At 34.9% G+C, this 27,287-nt stretch overlaps 1 protein-coding gene across 1 annotated transcript; it reads left to right on the top strand.

Annotated features, from left to right (window-relative positions):
* Nucleotides 1-41: 41 nt before the first annotated feature.
* Nucleotides 42-26,279, top strand: TXNL1 (thioredoxin like 1). Its single transcript, XM_081150204.1, has 8 exons — nt 42-417; nt 7,554-7,650; nt 9,430-9,603; nt 14,508-14,630; nt 16,286-16,355; nt 17,902-18,074; nt 19,884-19,988; nt 26,045-26,279. Exons 1-8 carry the CDS (start codon nt 320-322, stop codon nt 26,072-26,074), a joined length of 870 nt encoding a protein of 289 aa, XP_081006330.1. The 5' UTR covers nt 42-319; the 3' UTR covers nt 26,075-26,279.
* The last annotated feature ends 1,008 nt before the right edge of the window (nt 26,280-27,287 follow it).

Here is a 27,287-nt window from a genome sequence, read left to right on the forward strand (position 1 = left end):
GACAGACGGAGCCAAAACGGACGGCGCGGATATGACGTCAAGCTGCGCAAGCGCCGGCGGCCCTGCCGCGCGGTGGCTGCTGGGGGCCGCACGCCTCACCTTCCCTCGCCTCCTCCCTCCCCCCCTTCCCGTCCCCGCCTCCTCACCGCTCGGCTCTCTGGCGTGACTCGGCACGGAGAGCCCCGGGAGCCGCTCCGCGACCGCCGCCGCCTCTGTCCAGGCCTCGGCCTTCTGAGCATCCCCCCTTCCTCTCCCGGGCGTCCTCTCCTTCATTTTCGAAGCCGGTGGCGTCGCTGCCTCCCTTCCGGGCTCTCTGAGAATGGTGGGAGTGAAGCCGGTCGGGAGCGACCCGGATTTCCAGCCGGAGCTGAGCGGCGCCGGCTCCAGACTCGCCGTGGTCAAGTTCACCATGCGAGGGTGAGGCCCGGCCCGAGCCCTGGGGGCCCCTTCCGTCCGTCCTTCCGTCCGTCCGTCGATGCTTTCCTTTCACGCTCCCCTGTGGTCTCGTCCTCCGGAGTGTGGCGCTGGCCGCAGCTCCAGGCCGCTGCCCCGTTAGGCCGCGGCTCTGGGGTCTGAGCCCCGATTTGTGCCCTGGGGGAGTCTGGCGCGCACGGAGGCCAGGCTGCCCGCCTTCCCCAGCCCAGGAGACACCCGCCGGCCCATTTTGAATCCTCAGATGAACCCGGCCGTGGGGGTGGCCCGCCCCTGTGCTTTCTGGTCGGGGAGCCTCCTACATCCGCCCCTGCTGCGTCGGTCCCTTTCTTTCCGGGAAGCCAGCTGTCACTTGCACCCTAGAAACCCTGAAATCTTAATTTACCGAACACTTTGATACTCCGCACCGCCTGCATGTCTGTAATGCCTTTGGAAGCTTCAGATGGGGCTGTCCAGCTAATCCGCGTAGTGCTTAGCAGCTGATGCATTTTAAATTAATGTTGGGTCAGGATACTTTTTAACTTCTTAACGTTTTTGTCTCTCGTTTGGTTAGTAACTTTGTAACATAAGCTTCCCTCTGTATGCGTTTGCACGTGTGAACACAAAAATTATAGTAGGTGTACATAGGACAGGTAGGAGACAGGTGTCCAGACGTTTGGGTTTAGCCAAAGAGACTCCTTTTTTTTTTTTTTTTTTTTTTTTTTACCCGATGGTTAAGACGACAGGGATCTTGAAAAGGTGTTCACTGGCTTTCGTAAATCTGAACATGATTTATAGGTCGCAGAGCTGGTGGGTCTTCCATACTGGCTGGGTACCGTGCTCCTGTGTGAGAGGGGCCTGTTTGAACCCGGCGTTCAGAACCGAGACCGAGGGAGGGTGTGTGTTCACTGACCTCCCCGTATGTGTGTCAGTGCCTAGCTAGGAGGGTTAGATGTCTCCGCTGGATTCACCTTGACCCCCTGACATCATTAACACTTACACTAAGAGAAATATGCTGCGGGTACCACTGTTTATGTAATACGTGTTATTGTCCAGCTAACTATATAAGCAAGGCAATATTTTGCATCCCAGAGCAACAAGTGATTCATATCTATGGAACAGGCTTCAATAAATGTTTAGTGTAGAAGTGGTGGCATTAGGATTAGATAGTTTTAGGGGATGGGAGGGATGCAGGTAGAGATGAAGACAAGTTAGGACTTATTTTTGGGCCAGTCTCTCTCACACAGAACTGAAAGGGGACAGTACGTTGAATTTTATATGGTGGAATAGAGTGCACATTTGACGTGTGGACTTTGACATTTACTAAACTGAAGGGGATGGAGATTTCGTATATGAAGATACGTCTAAAAGGAAGGGCAGAATTTGATGAGTGTGACTTCCCAGATGTAGCAGTTTTGTAATGTCTGTGCCCTTAATATATGGTAATACTTGTACGCTTGTTAAGTACCTATGCCAGACTTGATTTTAACAATGAATCTCATTCTTTATTCACTTTCCTAATTCTAGTCAATGGGAGCACTTATATTTTTATCCCTCAAGGATACACTCTTCTTTCCCCACCCCTTTACCATAGCAGAGGGAGAGATGACAGAGTAATAAGTTATTAAATGAAGTGAGAAAAGTGGGGAAATGTTGCTATTAAAAAAACACCTCCATTAGCAATATATTAGCATTTAACCATAAACATAACTGCAGACATTGATTGGTAAAGTATTGTTATTATTTACTGTTAAAAAGGCATTTTGGTGGGATGAAAATTTTTTTTTCTCTGTAAAAACTGAGAGCAAATAAAATGGTTTAATTTAGGTAACTTTTAAATTCAAAAGTATTAGGCAGTACTTACAAATATGATACGGTTGTATTTGCCTTTAAAGTTCTTTTAACATTTTGGCCATTAGTACATTTCTACACCAACTTGATGCCACTGTGACTCCAGATTTACATAGATGGGCATCAATATTAGACCCTCAAACATCTAACTATATCCAGTTAAATCATGTAAGAAACCTGTTAGATCAAAGTCAATGCCCCATTTTAGGCCACGAACATACTTTTCTCCAGCACCTACTTCATTTCCTTAACAATTCTACTCTAACCCTTATTCCTTATTTTTCACTTCCATGCTTTATCTGTCCTGTCTATTAATTTTACTAAAACACTATGTAGATTGTCACTCTTCTGTTTAAGAATCTTCAGTGGCTCTCCAGTATTTTTGATAGCAAAATATATGTAACAAAAAATTTACTATTTTAACCATTGTTAATTGTACAGTTCAGTGGCTTTAAGTACATTCACAGCAGTGTGTGTACTACCATCACCAGTATCGATTTCCTAGAATTTTTTCATCTTCTCAGACAGAAACTCTACCCTTAAACAGTAACTCCCAATCTCCGCCCTCCCATCCTACACACACACACACACACACACACACACACACACACACTCTCACACACTCACTCAGGGTATCCCAAAAAACATATATACACTGTAACAGCTGACACCTCAATTTTGAAAATGAAATGTATTTTAATAAACACTGCTTCTATAATTTTTCAAAGTGTGTGTATACATTTTTGGGGAATACACACACACACACACACATACACACCACATATTGTTTTTTGATCTGTTGATGAACATTTGGGTTGTTTTTAATGTTTAGCTATTGTGAGTATTACCAGTATGAACATTGGTGTGCAAGGGTTCATTTGACCCTGCTTTTAGTTATTTTGGGTAGCTACTTAGGAGTGGAATTGCTGGATTAGATGATAATTCTATGTTTATCTTTTTGAGAAACCACCAAACTGTTTTCCCACCAGCAATGCATGAGAGTTCTAGTTTCTCCATATACTATTATCACTCTTTATATTTTAATAGCTGTCCTAAATGGGTGGAAGTGGCATTTTGGGGTTTTGGTTTGTGTATCCTTAATGACTAATGATGTTGAGAGTCTTTTCATGTGCTTATTGGCCATTCTTAAAAATTATCTGTGGGGAAATGTCTGTTCAAGTTCTTTGCCCATTTTAAATTGGATTGTTGTTGAGTTGTAGGAATTCTTTATATATTTTGGGTATTAATTCCTTGTCAGATACATAATTTGCAAATATTTTCTTCCATTGGTTGCTTTTTAACTTTCTTGATAATGTCCTTTGATGCACAAAAGTTGTTAATTTTGATGAAGTCCAGCTTATGTTTTCTTTTGTTGCCTGTGCTTTTGATGTCATATTCCAGAAATCATTGCCAAATCCAGTGCCATAAAGATTCAATGTTTTCATCAAATAATTTTATAGTTTTAGCTCTTATGTTTAGGTCTTTGATCCATTTTGAGTTAATTTATGTATATGGTATAAAATAAGGATCCAACTTTATTCTTTTCCATGTGAATATCCAGTTTCCCAGCACCATTTGTTGAAAAAAAACAACACCACACCTGTCTTTTCCCCAGTGAATTGTCCTCACATCCTTCTTCAGTATTTTTAAAAGCAATTAAAATAGTCTTTACATATTATTTCACTTGTGTAAGGGCCTTATTTAAGCATTTATATTAACTCTTTCTATCTTCAAAATAATGAAATTATCCCCATTCTACAAATGTGGAAATTGAGTCGCAGAGAGGTTAAGGAACTTTAGTCCCATTGCTGAATGCACTATTTGAATTGAGTACTATCCTTGCTCTTCCCAGCCTAAGTAGAAGAGAAATGCAGGTTTATCTCTGTGTGTTGCAGAGCCCAACATTTTTCAGTAAACGTTGCTTTGTATGATTTAGCTACAGCTCTGCCTGCAGGACTAATCTTATGACCAAGGGCAATTCATTTCACTCTTTGGCATTTTCCCCCCTACTTATTAAATGGAAATAATAACATGAAACCTAATCATATTGTTTAGAGAATAAAATTATATATGTGAATTATATGCTATGCTTCTTAAATATACCCAGATACATTTTAGCAGTTATAAGCAGTGTCGTTTTTGTTGTTATTATTGGTGGTTAAGCTCCAGTGTTAAAAGAATATACATTTTCTTCCCCATAAAACTCAGTGTGAATGATTTTTATCCTGAATTAATGAATGTATCACTTTTATAATGTGTTTACTATGTATTCAATTGTCTTAAAGCAGGTGTTACTTTGTAGTCGGTTAGGTGTTATTGTTATCCAAGAAGAACGTTAATGTGTATTAGGATATTGAGTTCTAATGGCTATGGTAGATTGTCCAAATAATATGTTGTATGTATATTGTATTAATTATATATAGCAAAGTTGCTGTGGGCCAAAGGTAGCTTACTGTAGCACTGAGTTAGCAAACCCAACAGTCCATAGGAACCAGGCAGATAAAATTAGTGAGTGAGGTAGGTAGCTGTAAGATTACTAGAGGCATGGTGAGGCCCTAAGGAACATACAGAAATTTTTTTAAACTACACTTTTTAATTGAAATATAACATGCATACCAAAATACACACAAATCATTAAAGTGTATAGTTTGATAAATTTTCAGAGTGGTTACATATATTTAACGAACACCAGCACTCCAGAATCATCCCCTGATGCCCAACTTCCTGCAGGCCCCTTCTCATTACTCTTGAATTCTAACCGTACAAATTATTTTTGCCTGGATTTGAACCTTTTAAAAATAATATTATCCTTTCAGGGGCATATAAGTAGTTTTCATCTTGGCAGTTAATTTAGAAATAACAAAAAAGTACTGTATAGGACACTGTTTTGGATTTTTGGAATAGCAATTAAGAGTTGGGTTTTGTGATCAAATTCCAACACTGTATGTCGTTCTTGTCTTTAAAATGAGGAATTGTAAAGCTTAAATGAATTTATGGCTTTTGTAAGTTGCTTAACATATAGTAAGTGTTCAGTGAATGCTAGGCATCTTGTGTTATTAATAGAATCGATTATGATTATGCCTGCCCATTAGTAAATATAATACACCCAGAAATTACCTATTTTAAAGTTATACCCTGCAGAAAAAAATAAACTTTTAAAATATGCCTTCAGAAAGCCTATACATTTTTCTTGCCTGTTTACTAGCTCAGTGTGTTTATGCATGTTATTCTTCAAGGTAGAGCACTGAACTACTTTGGCAAATAGGGGGGAACAGCAAGTTTATGAAATAGAATTTATATTATGACTGTAAACAAAAACTTACGTGTTAAGAAGACCCTAACATGGCGCTTTCAGAAAAAGCTGATTTTGGACTGGATTTAGGAGTTAACTCTTCTACTTGTGGTCCTGCCATTAACTAGAGTGTCTGATGTCAAACAAGTCACTCAACTTTTTGGTCTTCACTCATTTATCAAATAATTGTGTTAGGTTAGGTCAATTTAAAAGTTTTTGTTTTGTGGGTTTGGTTCTTTACGAATTGCAGAAAGCTAGCAGGTTGCCTGCTGTATTCTCTTTTTCTAAAAAAGCATAACAGTCTTCTTAAATATCCATTTTGCACATTGGACTGAACAGATAAGCTTTCAGTGAAAGAGAGGTTCAGAGATAGAAAAAGATCTCTCCTGTTTTAAACTTCTGGACTAGATGGTCTGTGGTCTCTTTTTAACAAGTTCAAAGGTCCTGCGTTTGTTTACTCTCTAAGGGCTATGAGTCAAGGTCTGCACAAGAGAAAAAGTACAGTCCTGAAATTCAGGCACACTTGGGGCATAATATTTTAGAAATGGGAAAGGTCCTTAGAGAATCTATTTTATAGATTTAAAGGTCCTTAGAGAATCTCATTTTATACAGAGAAATTAGGTAAAATGTTTATGAGCTCAGCCAATAATGGAAATTAAGTTTACTCAAATACTAATGATAAACAAGGCAAACATCTTACTTAAAAGAACCAATCAATCCATTTGAATTATTATAGTGTGAAAGTAAGCTGCCAGGTAATATTTGTGCTTTTGTGTTCTATGACTTATTTTCACTTTTGACTAAAGTTTTTATCTATGATGGCTAATTAAAATTAAAGAAAATATCTAGATAAAGTTTTGAAAGGGAACAGTTATTTGCAAGGTAGCCCTTGTTTTATACAGTCTGGTTAGCTACAAGAAGTGTTTCTTCAATACCAGTTAGCTCATACGTGATTGGTGAATAGAGCAATGATGGCAGTGTCACGCGGAGGTTGTGGAGGTTCATATTCTATTTTTCCTCAGTAGTGAGGAACAGGAATAGAAATAGAACCTTTAGCAGGAAGGAGAAAAGCCCCTAGCCACACAGGCCAGCTCCCTTTCAGGTTTATCTTAAGAAAGTGAAAGTTAATAAAACTAAACATGAGCACCCAGCTCAGTCCCTCAGAGGCTTCATTCTCGAGTTGCACTTCCTCCTGTCCCTCCCTCCCTTAATGGCAGCTCCACAGGCTTGAAAGCTCCGCCTTCCTCTGGATTTCACAGCACCTGTAAGTGGGCATTTCCAGTTGGTTGATTTGTTCATTTTAAATATCCCCTGAGGTAGCCTCTAGTGTCTGAGCCATCTGCCTAGCTGCCCAAGTATTTCCTGAGTACTAGTTACTGAGTTTTTTAAGGGATATTTTTACAAAATTGTGTGGTTTTAAGTGGTTTTCCTCAACCTTATTTTTTTCCATAAGCTCTCTATTTTAGAGTGAATGCTTTTACAGAAGGGAGATTTTTCAGGAATGAGTATATTGTTGTATAGCCTAAAGACGTGCTTCATTTGTGACAACTTATTTAATATTATAAAATAAAAATAGCTGTTCATAAGAAAAAGCAAAGAAGGGCCCTTGCCAGGTTGTTCAGCTGGTTAGAGCATTGTCCCAATACGCCAAGTTTGCAGGTTCAACACCTGGTCAGGGCACATACAAGAATCAACCAATGAATGCATAAATAAGTGGAACAACAAATTGATGTTTCTCTCTCTCACTCACTCTCTCCTTCTCCTCTCCCTTCCTTTCTCTCTTAAAAAAAAAAAAAATCAATAAAAATTAAAAAAAAAGACAATGTGGTATTGATGCAAGTATATCTAAATAGTCCAGTGGAAAGAACTGGAAAGTCTAAAGGCAGAATGAGCAGAGTTTATTTTATTTTATGTTTTAATTGACACAAGTTCTTTAGAGTATAAAGTAGTACAATATATGGTGTTATTTTACCAAGTATCTCTTCTACCTTTCTCATAGGTGTGGACCATGTTTAAGGATTGCCCCAGCATTCAGTACTATGAGTAATAAGTATCCACAGGCAGTTTTCTTGGAAGTAGATGTACACCAGTGTCAGGTAAGGGAAAGGAGCCCTTTTTGGAAAAAAGTTGTTTACAAATTGGTTTGAATTTCAACATTAATATCATCCTTTGTTTATCTTTTTCTGCATATAGAACTTATTCCTTTGAAGATAAGAAAATGTTATGTTGATGATTATTATAAATGTCCATTATGACTGCACTACTTAAGAGTGTAGTTCAATTATTAATTGCTTCTGAGTTTGTTTATATTAGTAGCTTTCTGATATAAAACTAATATATGTTATTAAGTTAATAGGTCACCCGGCAGTTCTGTATTTTTTTACGTTTCTTTATTTTCTTCAGATCTAGAGTTAATATCTTCTACTACAGAAGCACTGGCTGATTAGTAAGTCATAGCAGAAAATTCTTGATTATACAGGTTGTGGCAAAAGTAGGTTTACAGTTGTGAGTGCACAAAGCACAGAGTTTATTCTTGTATTATTAATTATTGTATTATTTTCCATTGGAACTGTAAACCAACTTTTGCTCCACTCTGTAGTTTGATTTGCATTGACCAATTTGGAATTTTAGCTCCAAAGCTGCATACTCAGCAGAAACTTTAAAATGTTGGTTACTTTTGATTGAGCCACAGTGCTGTAGGTAGATTGTCCTGATTACCTAGTTGGAATGGCTGTGTGATAGTTCTGCATTTTCATATGTAGAAATTTGGAGGAGTTGTTCCTTCCAACACTGAAAATATAGCTTTTAGCTCTAAGGGATAGCACTGTAGCTACTCTTTTTTATGTTTTAGGCTTTGTTACATTTATGAGTGTAGAAAAGTAGTCAGTATTGTGGGAATTTGGTTAGTGTAAACCCTATATTAACATTCATTGTTTAGTACTTATGTACATACTACTAGACTGTAGTACTGGCTCTAATTTTAAGTGTTCACCATCTCTGATCTGGAAGTGCTGTCTTCTGGAGCTGTGCTGTCCCGTAGCTACATATTTCACTTGTTTCTCTTTTCTACCGTGGATATTAGGAAATTTTAAATTACATATAGGGCTCACATTTGTGTATTACATTATATATCTTTTGGACAGCACTGTTCTAAAAGATGTCTTTTTTTAATGAGGTTTAGAGATGACATCTTTATGTAAACATTATGCCTTTTTTATGTAAATGATATGGTGATACATGCTCATAGTATTTGAACAAGGTGACACACTTGCTTTACTGTTTCTTTTACAATTCTAATGAATCGGTAGTTATTAATTAAGTTCCATTCCTTAATTAGTCTTGTAATAATTATGGAGTTGGAGCAGAATTTTAAAAGATAACTGTTGTAGTATGTTTGGTGGGAGATCAGGAGTCATTTCTGCATGAGTAGAAATGAGTGAGGATTGCAATGCAAAGGATGTTACCTTACTTTCCTGGTCAGATGGGCTACTATTTTCAGACGTGTATTTTTTCCTAGCACCAGTGGTTTGTGCTGACCTGTTAATACCCATTTGGGAAACAGTATGTACTTATGAGAGAGCTATCTGGTATTGTAAAGCAGTTTTTTTGTGGCAAGCTAACTCTTCTGCTGGATGAAGTATTTAACACTAAAACTGATGAAATACAAGGCTGTTCTTCATTGTGGATGTAAAGCTAATAATATAATATAATTTAGGGAATTGGCCTTTTTCTTAAGTAGCAATTAGGAATAAATTATTTTACATGTCTTTAATCCATATTTGTGATATTTAACTTCCGTAGAGATACAGAGTAAAAACTCAAAGTTGTTTAAGATTAGTTTTAATTCATTATGCTATCTAACTTGCCAATTCTAGGGAACAGCTGCCACCAACAATATATCAGCAACGCCTACATTTTTGTTTTTTCGAAACAAAGTGAGAATTGATCAGTATCAAGGAGCAGATGCTGTGGGACTAGAAGAAAAAATCAAGCAGCACTTAGAAAATGACCCTGGAAGCAATGAGGACACAGATATTCCAAAAGGCTATGTACGTAGACTTACAAGTGAGATCATGATATATCTTCCACTTGCCATTATTTGGTTAAAGTGAAATTGACTGTGTTTTCATGTTTTATCTTTTACTAGTTCGGAACACTTTCAAATAACTTTAAAAGTAAACTCACTGGCTGACTGGGCTTTGTCTGTGTGTGTGCTATGTGTGCTATGACCTTGGTCCTCATCGCAAACTGTTCTTGAATTTCTCCTGCTAATTTCCTTTGTCACTTAAAAATCTGTTTTCTGAACTATTTTATTTTAATAGCCATTTTAGGACTTTTAGGAATACGCCCCACCCCCAAAGTAATGTGCTAGTTGATTTTGTTTTAGAACAAAATATGACTTGAGTCTTGGATATGTTTTTCTGGTTTAAGAGTAAGTTATTATTCTAAATAATAACTTGAAGACTTAAGGACTTAAAATTTTTGAAAACTAATACGAATAGTTATAATGTAATATCTTTATATTTGAGAGTTATTCAGGAAGTAAGTAAAATTCAGAAGTAGCACTTTATGATAGCTGATTTGCTTATGCAAACTGGTAAATAAAGTTACTAATATTGGCAGATTAAAAAATGACTTTTTTAAAAAAAGTGTTGCCTCAAATTAAAGCTATTATATGAAAATGTGTATATCGAGTACATTAAAGCAGATCTGGGGCTACAAGTCCTTTCTGTAAGTCCCTTAAATTAATGCTGAATAAGGAGAATCTGTAGTCTAGGAAATATGAGAGTGAGTGAGAGAGAGAGAGAGAGGTGTGTGTGTGTGTGTGTAGGTTTGGTGGGGTTGTGTCTTCAAAGAGTGACTAACGTGGTACTGACATTAATTATTTTAGGGAAGTATAATTCATATTTATATTAAATAGAACTATATAATAATTTGAAATTGTAATATCCGGTTAGAAAGTATGGACATGTTGTGTAAATCAGGGTTGTGACACCTTTTGGAAAATTTTGGAAATCATTTGGCTTGTTAATTGTTGTGTTTACATCTTTGTATTTTTTTCCCCTTTATTACTAAGTGTGTTTGCATGAAAACATCTTAAGAACACAACAGTCCTGCTGCTTAGCTACAGGGATACTTCTTTACACATCAGCTAAGTGTGATATCAGTGTTTGGCCTCAGGTAGGAAAATAAGCAGGAAAAAATAAAGTTTTAAGAAATAAAAAAATTTTGTTTTCATGCAAATGTTATGAATACAATGTGAAAAGCTATTAAAACATTTTCATTTTTTCCCATCTGGTGTCAATCAAGACATTAAAAGTTTTGAATTATTTAGATCTGAACAGGGTTATTAAATATTTAATACTGGTAATGTGTTCCCAAAAAACATTTGTCCCACAACACAAATAGAAACGTAATGGGAGTAAGAGACATTGAATGAAAACCTGGGTCTTAAGTAGAGTTAACTATAAGCATTACAAAAATGAATTGACAATTTTTAAATAAAATTTTTGGTTTCTTGGAATAAAGACTTTTAGTCATTATGTTTTGATACCTAGAGGCTATATGATTATTTATTTTATACATGCTATAGTTTTGAAACTCTACTTTGACTTGAGCCAGAGTGAGATAAATACATGTATCTCTTTTAGGGAGGTTTGAGATATTGCAAAAGATATTCAGAAGGTTAAGAATCATAATAGATTCTTATTCAGAAGTAAAAGATATTTTTGTGAGCATAAACTTATAAAAATATTTACAACTGATGAACATAGGTGAAGGATATATGTGTTTGTGGACTTTATTTTTTAAAATGTTTATTGAAGTTGGGAAAATTTGAAACATTATATCTTTTCTCTCTCATAAGTTGCTAAGAGTACATAGTATAGGCTCAAATAGTTCCCCTCATGCTCCCTAAATCAAGTCTTTCTTTTCCGAAGTTTGAATGTGAGGCAGTCCGGAATTGAACTTGCATTTGCACATGTTCTGAATCTTAAGGCTTATTAGTATATTCTAGTGTTTTGAGTTCAGAACTGTAAGCTTTGGTCTATAAATTTGTCATCATTTATTAAAATCAATCAGACATTAAATGACCCTAATTTGTATAGTAAGTAGATCTTTCTTTAACCAAAAACCTGAAGAATGGAAAGGTTTTTGTAACTTTCCGTGTATCCCATGTTGGATTTTTTCCCCCATACAGAAAAAAAGTGAAACTTATTTAAAAAACAAAACAGTTGACAGAGTAGTACTACAAACACAATACACCCTTCACCTATGTACATCAGTTGTAAATATTTTGCTGGTTTTGCTCCATCTTGATATCTAAACATTGCTACAGTATTTCTAATGTACAGCCTACACTCAAATTTCCTAAATTATCTTCAAAATATACTTCATAGCTGTTTTCTCTCTAGTGTTCTTTAGTCTAGCATCTTTTCTCTGCCTTTTTTTTCTTTCATGACTACCTGTTTTGAAAGTTTAAGCCAGCACCAGTCTAATATAGTAGCCACTAGGCACAAGGGGCTATTGAGCATTTGTTATGTGACTAGTGCAACTGAGGAGCTGAACTTTTAAATTATATCTACTTTTAATTTTAATTTTAAATTGCCACATGTGGCTAATGACTATCTTGTTGTACAGCACAGGTCTAGATCATCTGTCTTATAGATTGTCCCACAGTCTGGATCTGTCTGATTGCTTCTCATGACTCTTTCCTCATTATTGGCAAGTTGTTACATAGATAGGTGATATTTATTTCTCACTGCATATTGTCAGAATATGTCTGTTGGCAGTTATGTCAAGTATACCATATAATGTCCATTTGTTTGAGATATAAAAAGCAGTTTAATGCAACTGTTTGAATGTAGTACTTGTTTTGTGTGCCCCATGATACATAAATCTAAAATCTATTTAAAATAATTCATCTATTTATTTTCATCATTAAGATATTGGAAGTGTGACGACAATGTTGTCTTCGTGCCTGGATTGTAATCTGAGATATAGTATTGAAGCTGCACCTCAGTAGGATGGAAGAACTAAACATTTTAAAGATTTTGTTAAAACTACCCTTCCAAGGCAAATACTATGAACTTCAGCATAATTCTCCAACAGTAGAACTTTGCTCTATAGTGCTCCTTTTTTACCTCCTTCCCCCACTTTTCCAGTTAGCTACAATATGTTATACTAATATATTTAACATTTAGTGTAATGTAACATTTAATGTAATACAAAATAGCATTTTGGCTCTGAAACATTTAGGCTACCACATGAATAATTAGGATATATTCTAATGGATTATTATCATATTGATAATTATTTGACATATAAAAAAATTTCCTTTAGTCTTTCAGAACTGTTTATACATGCATTAGTGTCTCTCGATTTAAAAATATAATGAAGACTCTGATAGAAAGGTGAACATGCAACTGACAATTTGTAATACTTGGTAAACATTAAAAATTATCCTTGTTTAGTAGATGAAGTGGATATTTTTCCAGAAAAATACAGTGTATCAAAATCAACTCTATTAGAAGCAGAATGCTTAAATAGACCAGTTACTATAGAGGAAATAAAGAAAGTAGTAAAAGAGCTCTTCCATAAAGACCAAGATGGCTCCACAGGGGAATTCTACCAAACCTTAAAGGTCTATAGGTCAGGTAGCCTAGTGTTGCTGCAGCTACTTAAGACCATATAAAAAGAGAGAAAACTTTGAAATTTTGAAGTACGACATTGATCCCAGAATCTGATAAAGTTTTCACCAAAATAGAAAGCTACTGACCAGTTCCAGTTAGGAATATTGTTGTAAAAAAATCTTATATAAAATATTAGTAAACAAAATCCAGCAGTCCAGAGGAGAAAAATAACGATCTCATAATGCGCAGAAAGGGTACTTGACAAAATTTACTACCCATTTTTTATAAAGCATTCGATAAAATCTTAATGGGGAAACACTAAAGGCATTCCCACTAAAGTCAGAAACAAGACAAGGACCACCACTGTCATCACATCTCTTGGCGCATAGTGTTGAAAATATGACAATATTAGCTAACAGGTATATAGGAATATGTTAAATGACACCATAGGGAATCGTTAAAGTTCAGAATATTAGAAAGCTATAGGCTAAATGACTAAAAGACGAGATTTTCAGAGACGTGTTGACCAAGTATAGTCTTTGTACTTTTTTTTAATCTTTATTATAACGATTCAAATATAAAACCTTTGGGGGACAATTTAGGAATTTTTTTCTTTTATTCCTTCACCTATTCAGACAATTGAGAAAATTTAAACACTGATATTTGACGATATTTTTTGACAGTATTATTTTTTATTTTAGTTGTGATGATGATATTGAGGACTGTTTAAAAAATGGCTTCTTGTTGCTTAGAAATGTACACTGAAATATTCATGAGTGAAATGAAAAAAGTCTGAGATTTACTTGAGAATAATTGGGGATGGTTGGGGACTGTTTGCAGGGTAAAGATGAAATAGGAGTGGGCATGAGTTGGTGTTTGTTGTAGCTGGGAGGTAGGTACATGGAGTGCTAGTATCTTTGGTCTAAGGTCTTCGTGGATATAGGTTTAAGAAATCCATGGCCACTAGAACAGGGAGGTAGGCTTTCTTCTGATCTTACAGATATTTTAATTTGCATATTTTCCACTGTAAATACCAATATTACAAAAGTATCAGTCAATATATTACAATCTTAGTGTTAAGGACTTGGTTTCTGATAACTTATCAAGTGGGCTAAGCTTAGATTTGGCTCTAATAATTAGTGGTGAATCTCAGAAGTTCAAAGGAAAGGATTATTATTCAAGTTTTAATCACTGTTTTAGAAGAGAAAGACATTTTCTCCAAAATTACCTGATCTAGAGAGAATCACATATTTAAGTTTTTTACTAAGATTTTTGTACCAAATCCAAATTCTTTGCCTAAAGTCTTGATTTAATTTTTTCAGATGGATTTGATGCCTTTTATTAACAAAGCTGGCTGTGAATGTCTTAATGAAAGTGATGAGCATGGATTTGACAACTGTTTGCGAAAAGACATGACCTTCTTGGAATCGGATTGTGATGAGCAGGTAACTGGGTGTCTGAATTAAGGCTGTATTGATTTTCAGTATTAATGCCTGCTCTTGTCTCTCTATCATGTTTCCACCTCATGGTTTTGTGTCTCTTTCCCAGATGACCACTGTTCCTTTCCTTTTTTAAACTTTGATTTTCTTTGACCCCTGTCCTTTCAACATGCAGACCCATCTCCTTCTCTCTTTCTGTGTGAACTGCGGGTGCACTAGGGAGAATCGCAGAACTCTTGGGTTTGGCCCCACTGCTGAGTGAACTTTCATGACTCCTTAGTCCTTTTGTTCATTCTTGCCTTGCCTTTCATACTTTTTATTCACCAAATATGAGCATTCCCTATATGTCCAGTCCTCTCTCCCAGATGTGAACCTGTGTTGTGCTTCCCTGTGCTTCCCTGCATTATGGTCACAGAGGAAGTAGCGTAGTGCTGCCTTGATTGGCCGTCTTCATCTTGACTGTTATTTCCTTAATTTACTTTCTAGTCCAGTGACTCAGCTTTGTCTCCATTCCAGTTCATATCCTGCATGTTCACAAAAGTTATTTTTTTCTAAGTGTAAATCTGATCATGCTTCTTCTTTAAATGATTCTTCACTGGCTAAGGGTATCTTGATCTTGCTGACTTGATCTGTTTCTAGCTTTTACTCTCATCTCCCTTTCATCTGTGGTTCAGGTCCCTAAACATGTAATGCTTATTATTTTTTGACACTCTTACAGGTCAAGTATAAAAAGTACTTCTATAACTAAAGGATATAGTCTAGGTATTTTCTTAGGCAGACATACCATAATGATTCTAAAACCATAAATCTAAACCCCCTTTTCTTTGCTCCAGCTAGAGCTACCTTACTGAATAGCTTTGAGAATATTGTTCACACTGTGTTCCTTATAAATGGTGCTCTAAATATAATTTGATGGTGCCTATCAGCAGGACTGGCTATAGCTTTCCTGAAGTCATCCTGCCAGGGAAATCTGCTTCCCAGGGTAGAAGAATAGATTCCTACATCAGACACAATTTTGGCTGGGAAGAAGATAAAGTGGACGAATGAGTCCGAGTTTCTGAGAGAGGGGCATTGTGACTCTTTTGTATCTGTTTCCATATGTGGCCTTCCAAATTCAGTTAGTCAAATAAGTTAAGGATTGAGGTTGGAGGCGAGTATAGAGCTGTAAGGATCCTCTTCTCTTGAGTTTTGGATCAAGTTGAGTCCATTTGAGGGCTAGTCTCTCCACATAACCTGTGCATTGTCTCCAAATTGTCAGGTGACATGGGTAGATACTTGACAAATAAACCATTCTAGAAAACGTTAAGTTTATATGCTAACATAAATAGTTTAAATTTTATTTTAATTTGGGAATTTTATTTGAGTTTTTAGAAAGCAGATTGCTTGCTGGTTTATTGGTCACAAGACCTTAGGTTCTTATGCATAATTATAGTTAACTATTCCATTAAATTTTTTGTTGTCATTCCCTTATATGAATAAGAGGTGATTGTATTTTTCAAATGTCAGTCCAATCAAGTAATTTTAACTTACTGATTTTACATATTACATTGGTTTGTTAGATGAATAAAAAATTTTTGCCTCTGAATTAATTGTACTTAGCTGTGTGTGTGTTCAAGGTGTTCAGGAGCCCCTTTAAAATGAAACTATTCTTTTCTTCACAGCTACTTATTACTGTGGCATTCAATCAACCTGTTAAGCTTTATTCAATGAAATTTCAAGGGCCAGATAATGGTAAGTAATGGACAGTTTTTCTCTAAAGTAACTTTCTGATCTGTAGACCTATTAGTAGGTCTACCTCTGTTTATTCAAGAGAGGTAGATATTCCTTGTTTGGGGAAAGAAGAAAATTGTTTTTGGAACAAAGCAAAGATATAAGTGAATGGGCAAATAATGTGAGATTTATTTCTAAAGTTTTTAATTTTAGAATTTAAGTTTCCTCTTAATCTAAAAGCAAGTGAACCTGTTCTTCCAACTGTGACTCTAAAACTCTAGATTCGAAGCAGCCGTTTTTTAGGATCAGAACTGGGAGATATTTATTTCAAATTCCTATCACAGATAATAAAACTAAGGTTCTATTTGTGCCGTCTTAATAGATTCATATTCTTTACAGATATGATGTTATAAACATGAGTGCACAGGCTTGGAATTTCTCTCTTTATTAAATAAAGAATTTTCCTTAATTCATCCACCCCTTTTTCTGTTTCTGTGGAGGTGTCTTTTGTTGTTGTTGTTTTTGTCATCCTTAGGATGGGCTGGAGTGGGAGAAGGAGGACAGAGTAGGGACTAGATTTTTTTTGGTTTTGTTTTTTAATTGAATGGAAGAAATAACCAGCATCCTAAAAATGAAACTGTGTCTTTATTCTGAAAATACAATTTATTTATTTATTTATTTATTTATTTATTTATTTATTTATTTATTATAAATATATCTTTATTGATTTCAGAGAGAGGAAGGGAGAGGGAAAGACAGAGATACAAACATCAATGATGAGAGAGTCATTGATTGGCTGCCTCCTGCATGCCCCACATTGGGGATGGAGCCCGCAACCTGGACATGTGCTGTAACCAGGAATCGAACCGCGATCTCCTGGATCATAGGTCGAGGCTCAACCGCTGAGCCACGCCTGGCTGGGCAATACAAAATATTTATAAAAGCAAATGCTGTAGAAATGAGTATTTAAGCAGTGTGAATATTTTAACATTGTTTAATCAGCCGGAAAATACGGGTTTAGATTGTATCCTGAAGTTAAAGGGACTGACATTCTGTGAATGTGATTTTACCACTGAGCACATCCTAATTCCTAACATGAAATTTGGCAATTTGTATAATCTCCTTTTGGCTAATGGTGTCACTAATAATGCTTTCCTCTTAAGCAACAAAATGTGCTAATTGTTGGCAACTGTAAGACCCAGCTCAAATGTTACTGTTTTTTATGAAACTTGTTAGCCTGCATATACTGTCAGGCTCCATTGCTACATTCCCTATACCTCCTCACTAGTAGTATTACATTTACATAGTACGTCTTTTGTAGTTGAGGGCAAGAACTTTTTCTATGCCGGTGCATATGTATATATGTGTTTTAATCTAGAATTCCTGGTGTATGGTGCCAGCAGGCCAAGAAATGGCTATGGCAATATTCAGACTTTCTTAGAATTCTTAAAGATGTATGTAGATATGTGCATATGTGTGTTATGTGGCTGTATAGTATGATTGTAATAATAAAGGGGAGAAAATATTATATGTTTGGTTTTTAGCATTTTGTTTTACCATTTTATAGGTCAGGGTCCTAAATACGTAAAAATTTTTATCAATCTACCCCGATCTATGGATTTCGAAGAAGCAGAAAGAAGTGAACCAACTCAAGCTCTGGAACTAACAGAGGATGATATTAAAGAAGATGGCATTGTCCCACTTCGTTATGTTAAGTTTCAGAATGTTAACAGTGTAACTGTAAGTAGTATTTCATTAAGATACAATTAATGGGTTTATGGATGACAATTTATGCTATGTTTAGTGATTCTAAATGATCCTTTCAAGTAGTTATTTGTCCACTTGGTTTGAAATGAGTAAAAATGTATAATGAGCTAATTAAATTTTCTATTTAATTTATGTATCCTAAGGGAAGGACAAGTTGATATTTTTAAAATTTGTGGATTTGTCAGTTTACTTATTTGATATATACTTGGCAACTGTTGTTAAAAGTTTATTTTAGAACATTTATACTTAAACTGAAGATGTTTGTGCTTTATTATTCATACCTGGTAATGAGTGATACATTTGTAAAATTCAGTGTACTTTTCTAGAATACTGAGTTTTTAATGTAGTGGTCATCTCAGTGAAAAACTTTGAAAAGATAATTTTATGTTAATTTATATTCAGAAGTATGCTGCTGCTTAGCAGTTATTAATTGTTTTTGTGAATTTTGGTATTGAAACCCAGCATGTGTTCTCTACTGCCCACTCAGTCCTTCAGAGGAAGGGACAGAGGGTTAGAGTAGAATAGTAGAACACCTGGAAAAGGAAAAGAACAAGCCATGCCAAACTAATGTGATTTCTTTGTTTTAGTGGAATGAATTTGGTTTTTGTAAGTTAGAAGAATGCTATGGCATGTGTTCATAATAACACCTTTTGCTTTATTTAGTGGTTGAAGGAAGGCAGTTGTTTATTGGAAAAGCCCTTTCAATCCAGAGATCCTGGTGCAGTCTCTTCTGTCATTAGAATCACGGACATAGTTATTTCATGATTGGCTCCAGTCTTTATGTACTGTGTCCTATCTCAATCAGAATTTCAGTTAAGACACAGAAAGCGTGCCTGTCACTTTTTTTTTTTGTAAAATTGAAATTGAAATGACAGTTTTGATCAGAAAGTCTAATCAGAGTAGGTGGATGAATTTTAAAAGCAGTAAATATAAAAATAGTTGTGCTTAGATTCAAAGAGCATTACAAATAAATAAATGGAGAGCTGGTTTAATAGTCTTCTAATTATAGACTTAGAGTTTTTAATTGATCGGCTCAGTTTGAGATGAATCTGTGGTTGCCTATACAAACTACAAAAATGGACTGACTGATGAATGTCACCTGAGAATGCAAGCAGTGTGTTGTCCAAATCAAGATAGGCAGTATTATTAAGTAGACAGCATCTAGAGTATTGTGTTCTCAAATATGGAGCGAATTAAAAAATAAATCCAGTATACTGGAAAAGGACCTATGAGTAAAGCTTGTCTAACATGCTGAAGAGGGGGTTTTAAATAGAAAGTATAGTCAAGCTGAAGAAAGTATGTAGGGCATAGTGTAGTTCTAGGAGCTGATTTCCAATACTGTGTTTCCTTTTAGTATTCTGGGTAATTGAATGAGTGAATATCAGAAAGAATATAACTTCAGAAATATTCTTCATTGAACAACTGTAATTTTTATAAAATTTCAACAGCACTCTGCCAATTGTAGTAGTGAATTTCATATTCTTTCAACATTTGTTGTAAAAACTTTAATTATGACCCCTCCATATCATCAAACTAAATTGTCAAGAACGTGCGTGTATGGGTATGTTGCCCTGACATCCCTGGAATAGATGGGAGTAGCAGGGCAAGCAGCAGAATTAACAGTCTTGTGGGAGTACAGTCTAAATGTAATTTGGGTTAATCCTTGCAAAGAGCCAAAGGTATATGTATTAGTAGTCTAAGGAAATTCATTAAACCAAAAACATTTTTATGAAAGAAAGGATTGTAATTGTTACTGTAAAAATTATTACTATTTTCTGGTAGATATTCGTTCAGTCCAATCAAGGTGAAGAAGAAACAACGAGAATTTCGTACTTCACTTTCATTGGCACTCCTGTCCAGGCAACGAACATGAATGACTTCAAACGAGTAAGTGTGTGAAAATGGAATTTAGGGAAGTAAAAATGTAATTGTAAAGAAATTATTTTATAAATACCAAAATCCTGTCATGTTATAAAATTTTATAAGGTTAAACTAGAACAGTAAGTTCTCCTAATCAAGTTTAGATATCCAACTAAAAGAAATCTCTAAAAACAATGACAAATCCCATTGATAGTGTCTGTTAATGAATGACACCCAACTAAGAAGGTAGAAATTATTGGTTACGGAAAGTAGTTAGAAGTAATGGAAAAATGGGAGTAAGTGAAATCATTAGTATTAGTGAGTTTTTAAGAATGACTGATATTAAGATTTGGATTATTGTTTCTGATGAAAATATTTAAAATAACTTGTCTAATTTTAATACAAAACAATAGACTCAGTTTTATTACACTGAGATGCTAACTTTCAAACTATGTGCTGAAAGAACAAATTTCAGCAAATAAATTTTTAGTGAATAGAGGCATATGCCTATTTATTTATTTATTTATTATGTACACAGTCCTGAGATTTACAAAGAATTTATATGGTACATGGGACTTTTAGGAATTAGAACATTTGTACATTTGTGGAATTACTTATAATTGGTAACAGTTCCTTAGGGTGACTCTTAAAATATACAACTACAGATCATAGACTTGCCACCAAGAGCTTTGTCAGTACAGAATGCAGGTGCTGCACACAGATTAAATGTGCAGCAGCATAGGGAGGTAGTTATCACCGAGTTCCTGGTGGCTGCATCTGGCAGGCAGTCTAGAACTTGAGATGATTATAAAAGAGAAAGAGTTTCCCTAGGGTTTCCCATGATTAGAGGAAGAGGCACTCCGCTTAACTCTTTGACCCCTGTTGGGGGAATTGGAGCCACAGAACATCCTGAAAACTTTTATTCTTTTTGATGGTAGCCACAGATCTAATTTTAATGCAATTACAGAAAAATTCATAAAGTTGCACGACATTGGATGACCTTATAAAATTGTATTCTGTTTTTACAAAATTGATAACCTTGACTATAGATATTTTAACCAGTCCTTTTACAAGTGCCATCTTCCTGTCTCACAGTATAATTAACTTTTGGGAGCTGTAGGAACAATCATGTACTTAGATCTGTCATGTTAAGTGTTTGACATCTGTATGTATAATGACAGGTCAGAAGAAGCAGAGATTAAACATCTACATTTTTATGATATGAAATGTGCTGTACTTGGAAAAATGTGTGAGCAACAAAGACATTTTGGCTGCCTGCTTTGTTACTTTGCCTGTTTGAATTAAATGCCATTGGATTTAGCTTTAACTGTTACTTGCATAGTTTGTTTTAGCTTAATACTTTCATAAGCTCTATTACTCTGTCTTACTATTTCCCATACCATTAATTCAGCTCTAGTTTCCTGCTTCTTGCCTTAGCTGATGCTGTTGGAGTTCCATTTTTCAGTCTAAGAAAGCACTCCTTTATCTTGTCTGTCTTCTTACCAGCAGCCATTTGTTAGTTTTTCTAATGTGCATTAACAGCTGTCCACCTAAGAATCTGTCTCCACTTCTTTTTTTTTAACATCCCCCATCCCACCTCTTCTAGACCAGTTTTTCTCTTTTTTGGCTACTAGACTTACCTTTTGTGGACTGTCTTTAGGATAACAAAGGTGGTAGACTCTTCTTGCTTGAGAGTATTTGTGTTTGTTTTATAATTTGACTGTGTGTTCATTTAACTGAATACTTTTTTACCTTATTTAAAATTACTATCAAGCAATAGTTTTCAAACTTTTTGGACTCAGAACCCCTTTACGCTATTAAATATTCTTGAGGACGAATAAGAGCTTTTGCTTCTGTGGGCTATACTTACCTAATATTTACCATTTAAGAAATTAAAACTGAGAAATTTAAAAAATACTTATTTACAAATAATAAACTCATCATACGTTAACACAAATAATATTTTAAAATTGAAGTATATATTTTCCAAAACAAAAACCAGCTCAGTGAGATGAAGAACATTGTTTTATACTTTTAAAATTTCTTTACTGTTTAGCTCAGTAGAATTCTCTCATTATCATATCTGTTTCTGCATTCAGTCAGTTTTGCTATCTCAGGTTATGTAGCCTCTCAAAAACTCCATTGTACAAAGGCAAGTGCCAGTGTAGCCTTGTTATAAAAATAACTTATAGCTTGAAGACTACCTGAAAAGCTCTCAGGGACCTCCGGCCTGGGCCATGCTGAGAACTGCTGTGAGAATAATTTAATACTGTGATGAATGGACTTCCTTCTTGGTGTTCTGGTCTTCTTTGTACCTTGCTTTTAATGTTTGATACGTTTTAATTGGTTGAATGGTTTTCTTACATATATTAATATTACATAACATTTCCTTTTAATAATTTCTGAGTGAGATTTGTTTTGCTTGTGTAATTTATTGTCCAATAGGGTTATTTATCAAAAGTAAGCTAATTTCATTTTTTAAAAGAATACTATGCTAAGTCAACTTCAGTGTAGGAAAATTACAATAAAATTAGTTTATGTTTAACTGAAATTGGCCAGTTTGGTCCTTTTAGAGAGTTGCCTATTAAAATAATTGGTTTCTAGTGAGGGAAATAATAGATAAGTGTGTGGTATTTGTTGTCTTTGTAGTACTGTGCTAGGTACAGCCATGATCCTGTCCATAGCGAGTTGATGTTCTTGAAGGATAATACCTGAACGTTTGCAAAGTCAGTCATGGACCCGAAGCTTAGTTCAGAGCTCTTCCTCCATAGAGTATCCTCATACTTCCCAGCCCAGTGTTATTTCCTTCTTCATAATGACGGCCGGGAACGTGTGATGGGAGAGGGCCTTGAACTAAACTTTAGGAGTAGAAATGGATGGAGGAAAAAGATAGCAGTGGGCACTCTAGGTAGAATGGAAAATAGGAACTTGGCATCAAAGTGGGAAGGAACAGGACTCGTTCCAGGACAAAGCAAGTAATGCCCTTCTTCCTTTATTTAGTCAGTCTGAATTTTAAAAGGGTTATGCATAGTAATTAGAATTTAAAATTTCAAAATAGGTTTGGTACATATTTTATCAGCACAGAGAAGAAAATATTGATACCGCTGTGTAGTAAAGAATTATATAAAATGGTTTAATGCATGATAAAATAAAATTATTGAGCATTTTCAGTTAACATTTTTATATCATATGAGTTGTTCCTAGATAATTTTAGTTTTCAGAATGTCATTGACCTCCTTATTTCACTAAGATGACAGAAGCTAAGGTAATGCTAATGAATCTTGGATGTGGATAGAAATCTTAGACCACCTTGCATGCTGTTCCAACTTTATAAGGTTATACTTTTAAGATTTGGTGGACTGGAACACAGCTTCCATTTGTCTGGTTTGTGCTCTTATAGGCATTGTGCACAGATTATAATAAACACTTAGGCTGTTTGCTATTGTCAATGGATTCTTTGTGTTGCAGCATGAAAAGCTTGCCATCCTAATTGGAAGTAGATGTTTTCTTTGCTAAAATATGCTCTTTACATGTATTGCTTTATTTTAATACAAAAGTAATAAAAGATAAGTTAAAAAATGAACAAAATTGAAGGGGCTTCTGCTTCTTAGGGAATGAGGTGCATGCAAAAAGCAGAGCAGGTTTTCTATCAGTGTAATAAAAATAGACTTTCTAAACTGGCCATTCACCGTATCAGCTATTTTTGTAATTTTTCTGTCTGTTTATTTTTCAGCTTTTTTAATCCAACTCAAATGAACTAAAACCAGAAGATTTTTAAAAATGAAGTAATATAAAGATTGACCTATCTCACTCCACTCCCCTCCTTGCTTCTCTGCTCATCTTGCACCTATCTGCTCTCACCCTTCCCATGTTCTCATCATTGTTGGTGCAAGATCTCTACAGCTTCTGTCATCTGGATCAGCCTTACTGTTACCTAGATTTCCTCAGGCATCTCTTTCTTCAAATCTCATTCTAGTTGTGTTTCTAGACTGGCTTTTTATTTTGTTTTTGTTTTAGGCTTACCATAACAAAAATTACCATACTGTGTTGCTTTTCCAACTTTTTGTTGTTTTTTTACATTCTCCTGTCTCATATTTAATTTTGTACTACCTTTTGCAAAATAATATTGCAATAAAATTTACATTGTTGTAAATGGTTTCGGATTTAACTAGTTGTTGGATAATGTTTTAATCTAATCTGAAGATTAAATTTTATTTTTTAGGAACTGTAGAATCATTTTGGAAGCCAAATATAAATAGTTTCTTCAAGTTATTTTATACTAGTACTAGTGTAATATATTGATTAGGCTGTAGTTGAGATATGTGGTTGTTTTTTTCTCATTGGAACTGTAGCCTAGAAGTCGTTTTGCTCATTAATTGTGGGTGTCCCCTGTGCTTTGCCTACAAGCGAGCTCAAGGCCAGTTGAAAGACTTATGGACTGAATGTTAGGCTGGCTTAAACTGTTAACAGAAGGAAAATGGACTCTTTACCGAATACATATTATTGACAGTTAATTTTGATGTACCTAGACTTTTGTTTGTCTGAGGTGTTATGTTAATATAAAGACTTCAAAATAAAAGAGCTTTACATTTGGGGTAGGAAAATCTATATTGGAATGTTAAATTTCTTTTTTTTTACAGAGAATACACATTGGCAAGTTGAGAGCTATCAACCTGTGAAACAGTATGCAGATATGTGTCTTCTACTGGATCACATCTGCTAAAATTTTAATTTTTAATATTCGTTCATTTTGTTTTCTTTTGCTTAATCTAATAGCTCTGTGTTTTGCGTGTTCCCAAGCGATACAATGATCAATAATGCTTTCAGTGTTTATCTGCTTGATTTTGTTTGTGATACAAATGGTTCCAGCCCCTATTCTTTTTTAAGAAGACTCCTCGGTGCTTAAAACCTGAATTTCTTTCTCTTATCTACATACTCTTTTCTGAGACTATTTCTTTAGCCTCTGTCTGGCTTTTTGGACTTCCTAACACATGGTTTCCTTGGATCAGAGAGGAATTCTTTTAAAGTAATAAAAGTGATCTTACTTGAGATGGGGAAAACAGCAATTCTAGCATTAAGTGACTGGGCATTCAGTGGAAGGGGTTTTACAATCTTCTCCCATGAAAGACATTGACCCAGCCATGTTTTATTTTTAGACCAGACATGTACTGAAGGCCTTTTTGAGTTTTGCTTGACTCAGACACTACCATGTGGAACAGAATCAATTTCAATACTTACAAATGTGTATAGACATATTTTTATGTACAAATAAATAACTTGCGGGTAGATTTCTTTAGAGGCATTTTTACTATGAGAATATATTTATGATAAACTGTAGGTTTGAAGTAATTCATTCAATTAGAACGTAGTTTTAGAATCTTCCCGAGAATTTTTTTTTATAGAACTGTTGGTAGAAACCAAGTTTATTCTTTATATTTTTATGCTGCCACATTTATAGCAACTAGGACATTTTAATAGACATTCTAATAGACAATTTTTCTAATCATTGACAGAAACAAGATTTATTCTTTACATTTTTTATAGCACATTTATAGTAACCAGGGTTTCTTAAAAATAGAAACTAAGCAAGATTAGTCCTTTTTAATGTTTTTATTACATGTCTACATATTGAGAGAAATGTCTAGAAACCTGTCATCTTGGACATGAAGACATACGTTTAGCATACTCTTTTAATTCTAGATTATTTGTGTTTGACATTTGATTTCTAATTGTCTAAAAATAGTATGCCAAATATGTTTCACTCATATAGCATCATCTTTTTATTTATTAACTTCTCTAAACTGTCAACCTTGTTTTGAAAAATTGCATTTTTTCTTAAAACATTGTGGGATACCAAAAATAGCCTGCATGTGGTTTATTTTTAATTCCTTGAGGCTGGAAGGAGAGGGAGGGTCACAGTTTGTTTCAACAATGGAAATATGCATGCCAAAGAAATGCAGGGATAAAAATTAATACCAGGTTTTAAAGATGATTGCCAATTAATATTTTGTAATATTATTTTAAAATAACCTATATTTCTAAATCAGTAAGATGTACATATAAAGTTATTTTTGTTTTTCTAGGTAGTTGGCAAAAAAGGAGAAAGTCACTAAGATACAAAAGACACTGGAAGACCACATTGCAATCAGACCTACAGCTCCTGGATGGCTGCTTGATTCTCGCCAGAGACTGTCACTATTCCATTCATTGCCATTACCAATAAATCATTGCTTTTGTTCAGATGATATCATTAGTGTTTCTATTGTAATCTTGATACATGCAATTGTAAATAAAAGTCACTACTTTTGCCAAGCTTAATTTTTGTCATTCTAAATAAGTATTTTCTCTTCTCATTTATTTGAAAATTGGCCGACTTTGGATTTTAAAAGAGACTTAAGTGTCAGGTAGCATATTAAGCTAAAGCCAGTTTCTCCTTTTGGAGGAGCAAAATTGTTTTAGGGAATTAAGGAGTGCGTGTGCCCTCGTGTAGTCATACAGAGCAAGTGATTTTGATAAATGGACTTGGAACAGCTAACTGTGTGAGTGAAAAACTCATGTTTATTGAACAACATTTTGGTACTTGGGCTATAGAAATTACTCAAATTATGAACTACCAGAAATAAAACAAGTTTAATGAGATTTAACTGTCCTCACCTAAAATTTTTAGTAATGAAACCACAGATTTTAATCCCTTCTGAATCAACTTTAAGAATCTGAGTCATCCATTTTCTTTACTAATGGAGGTATGTTGTAATTCCACAGTAGGGAAAATTGCAGAACTCAGAATTCATGAAGCAGCATGAATTAACATCTTCTAATTGAGTATTTATTATCTTGACTACCAAAAGATACAGTGTAAATATTCAGAGAATTTAAGGTTCAAAATGAATTGGCCAAATGTATATGTTTTAAAGAGCTTTCACAAGAGGCTGGCAAAACAAAACATCTGCTCCTTATTGCTTTTTTTAAGTCTTAAAACTATAAAGTATTGGTAAATCTAATTTTTTAATTTCTCTATTTTAAAAATTAAAATGTAATATTTTAATTTCTCAAATATTTAAAAAATTTAGTGTTTGAAAAGAATACATAAGACTAATAGGTTTAATTCAGTTAATTAAATAGTACATCTGTAGGCATTTTTTGTCCAAGAATATGGTAGAGATATTTTACCTTTGGGAGACCAGTGTATTTATACACGTTTCTGAAAAAAATTATGCATCAGTTTTTGTGTTAAAATAGTCACTTTCTGAAACCCCAGTGTCATTAGATAATGTTTAGTTCCTTTGTATGTTGGCACATTAACCGGTCTGTGGTGATGTCTGTACA

The sequence above is a fragment of the Miniopterus schreibersii genome, assembly GCF_964146895.1.
Source record: "Miniopterus schreibersii genome assembly, chromosome: 10".
Classification (NCBI taxonomy): domain Eukaryota; kingdom Metazoa; phylum Chordata; class Mammalia; order Chiroptera; family Miniopteridae; genus Miniopterus; species Miniopterus schreibersii.

What these genes read in the sequence shown, in the direction of transcription:
- TXNL1 (XM_081150204.1), top strand. Translation starts at nt 320, where the DNA reads ATGGTGGGAGTGAAGCCGGTCGGGAGCGACCCGGATTTCCAGCCGGAG. An exon ending in AGAATGTTAACAGTGTAACT is followed by an intron (nt 18,075 to 19,883) that starts GTAAGTAGTATT and finishes ATTTTCTGGTAG; the next exon opens with ATATTCGTTCAGTCCAATCA. An exon ending in ACATGAATGACTTCAAACGA is followed by an intron (nt 19,989 to 26,044) that starts GTAAGTGTGTGA and finishes TTGTTTTTCTAG; the next exon opens with GTAGTTGGCAAAAAAGGAGA.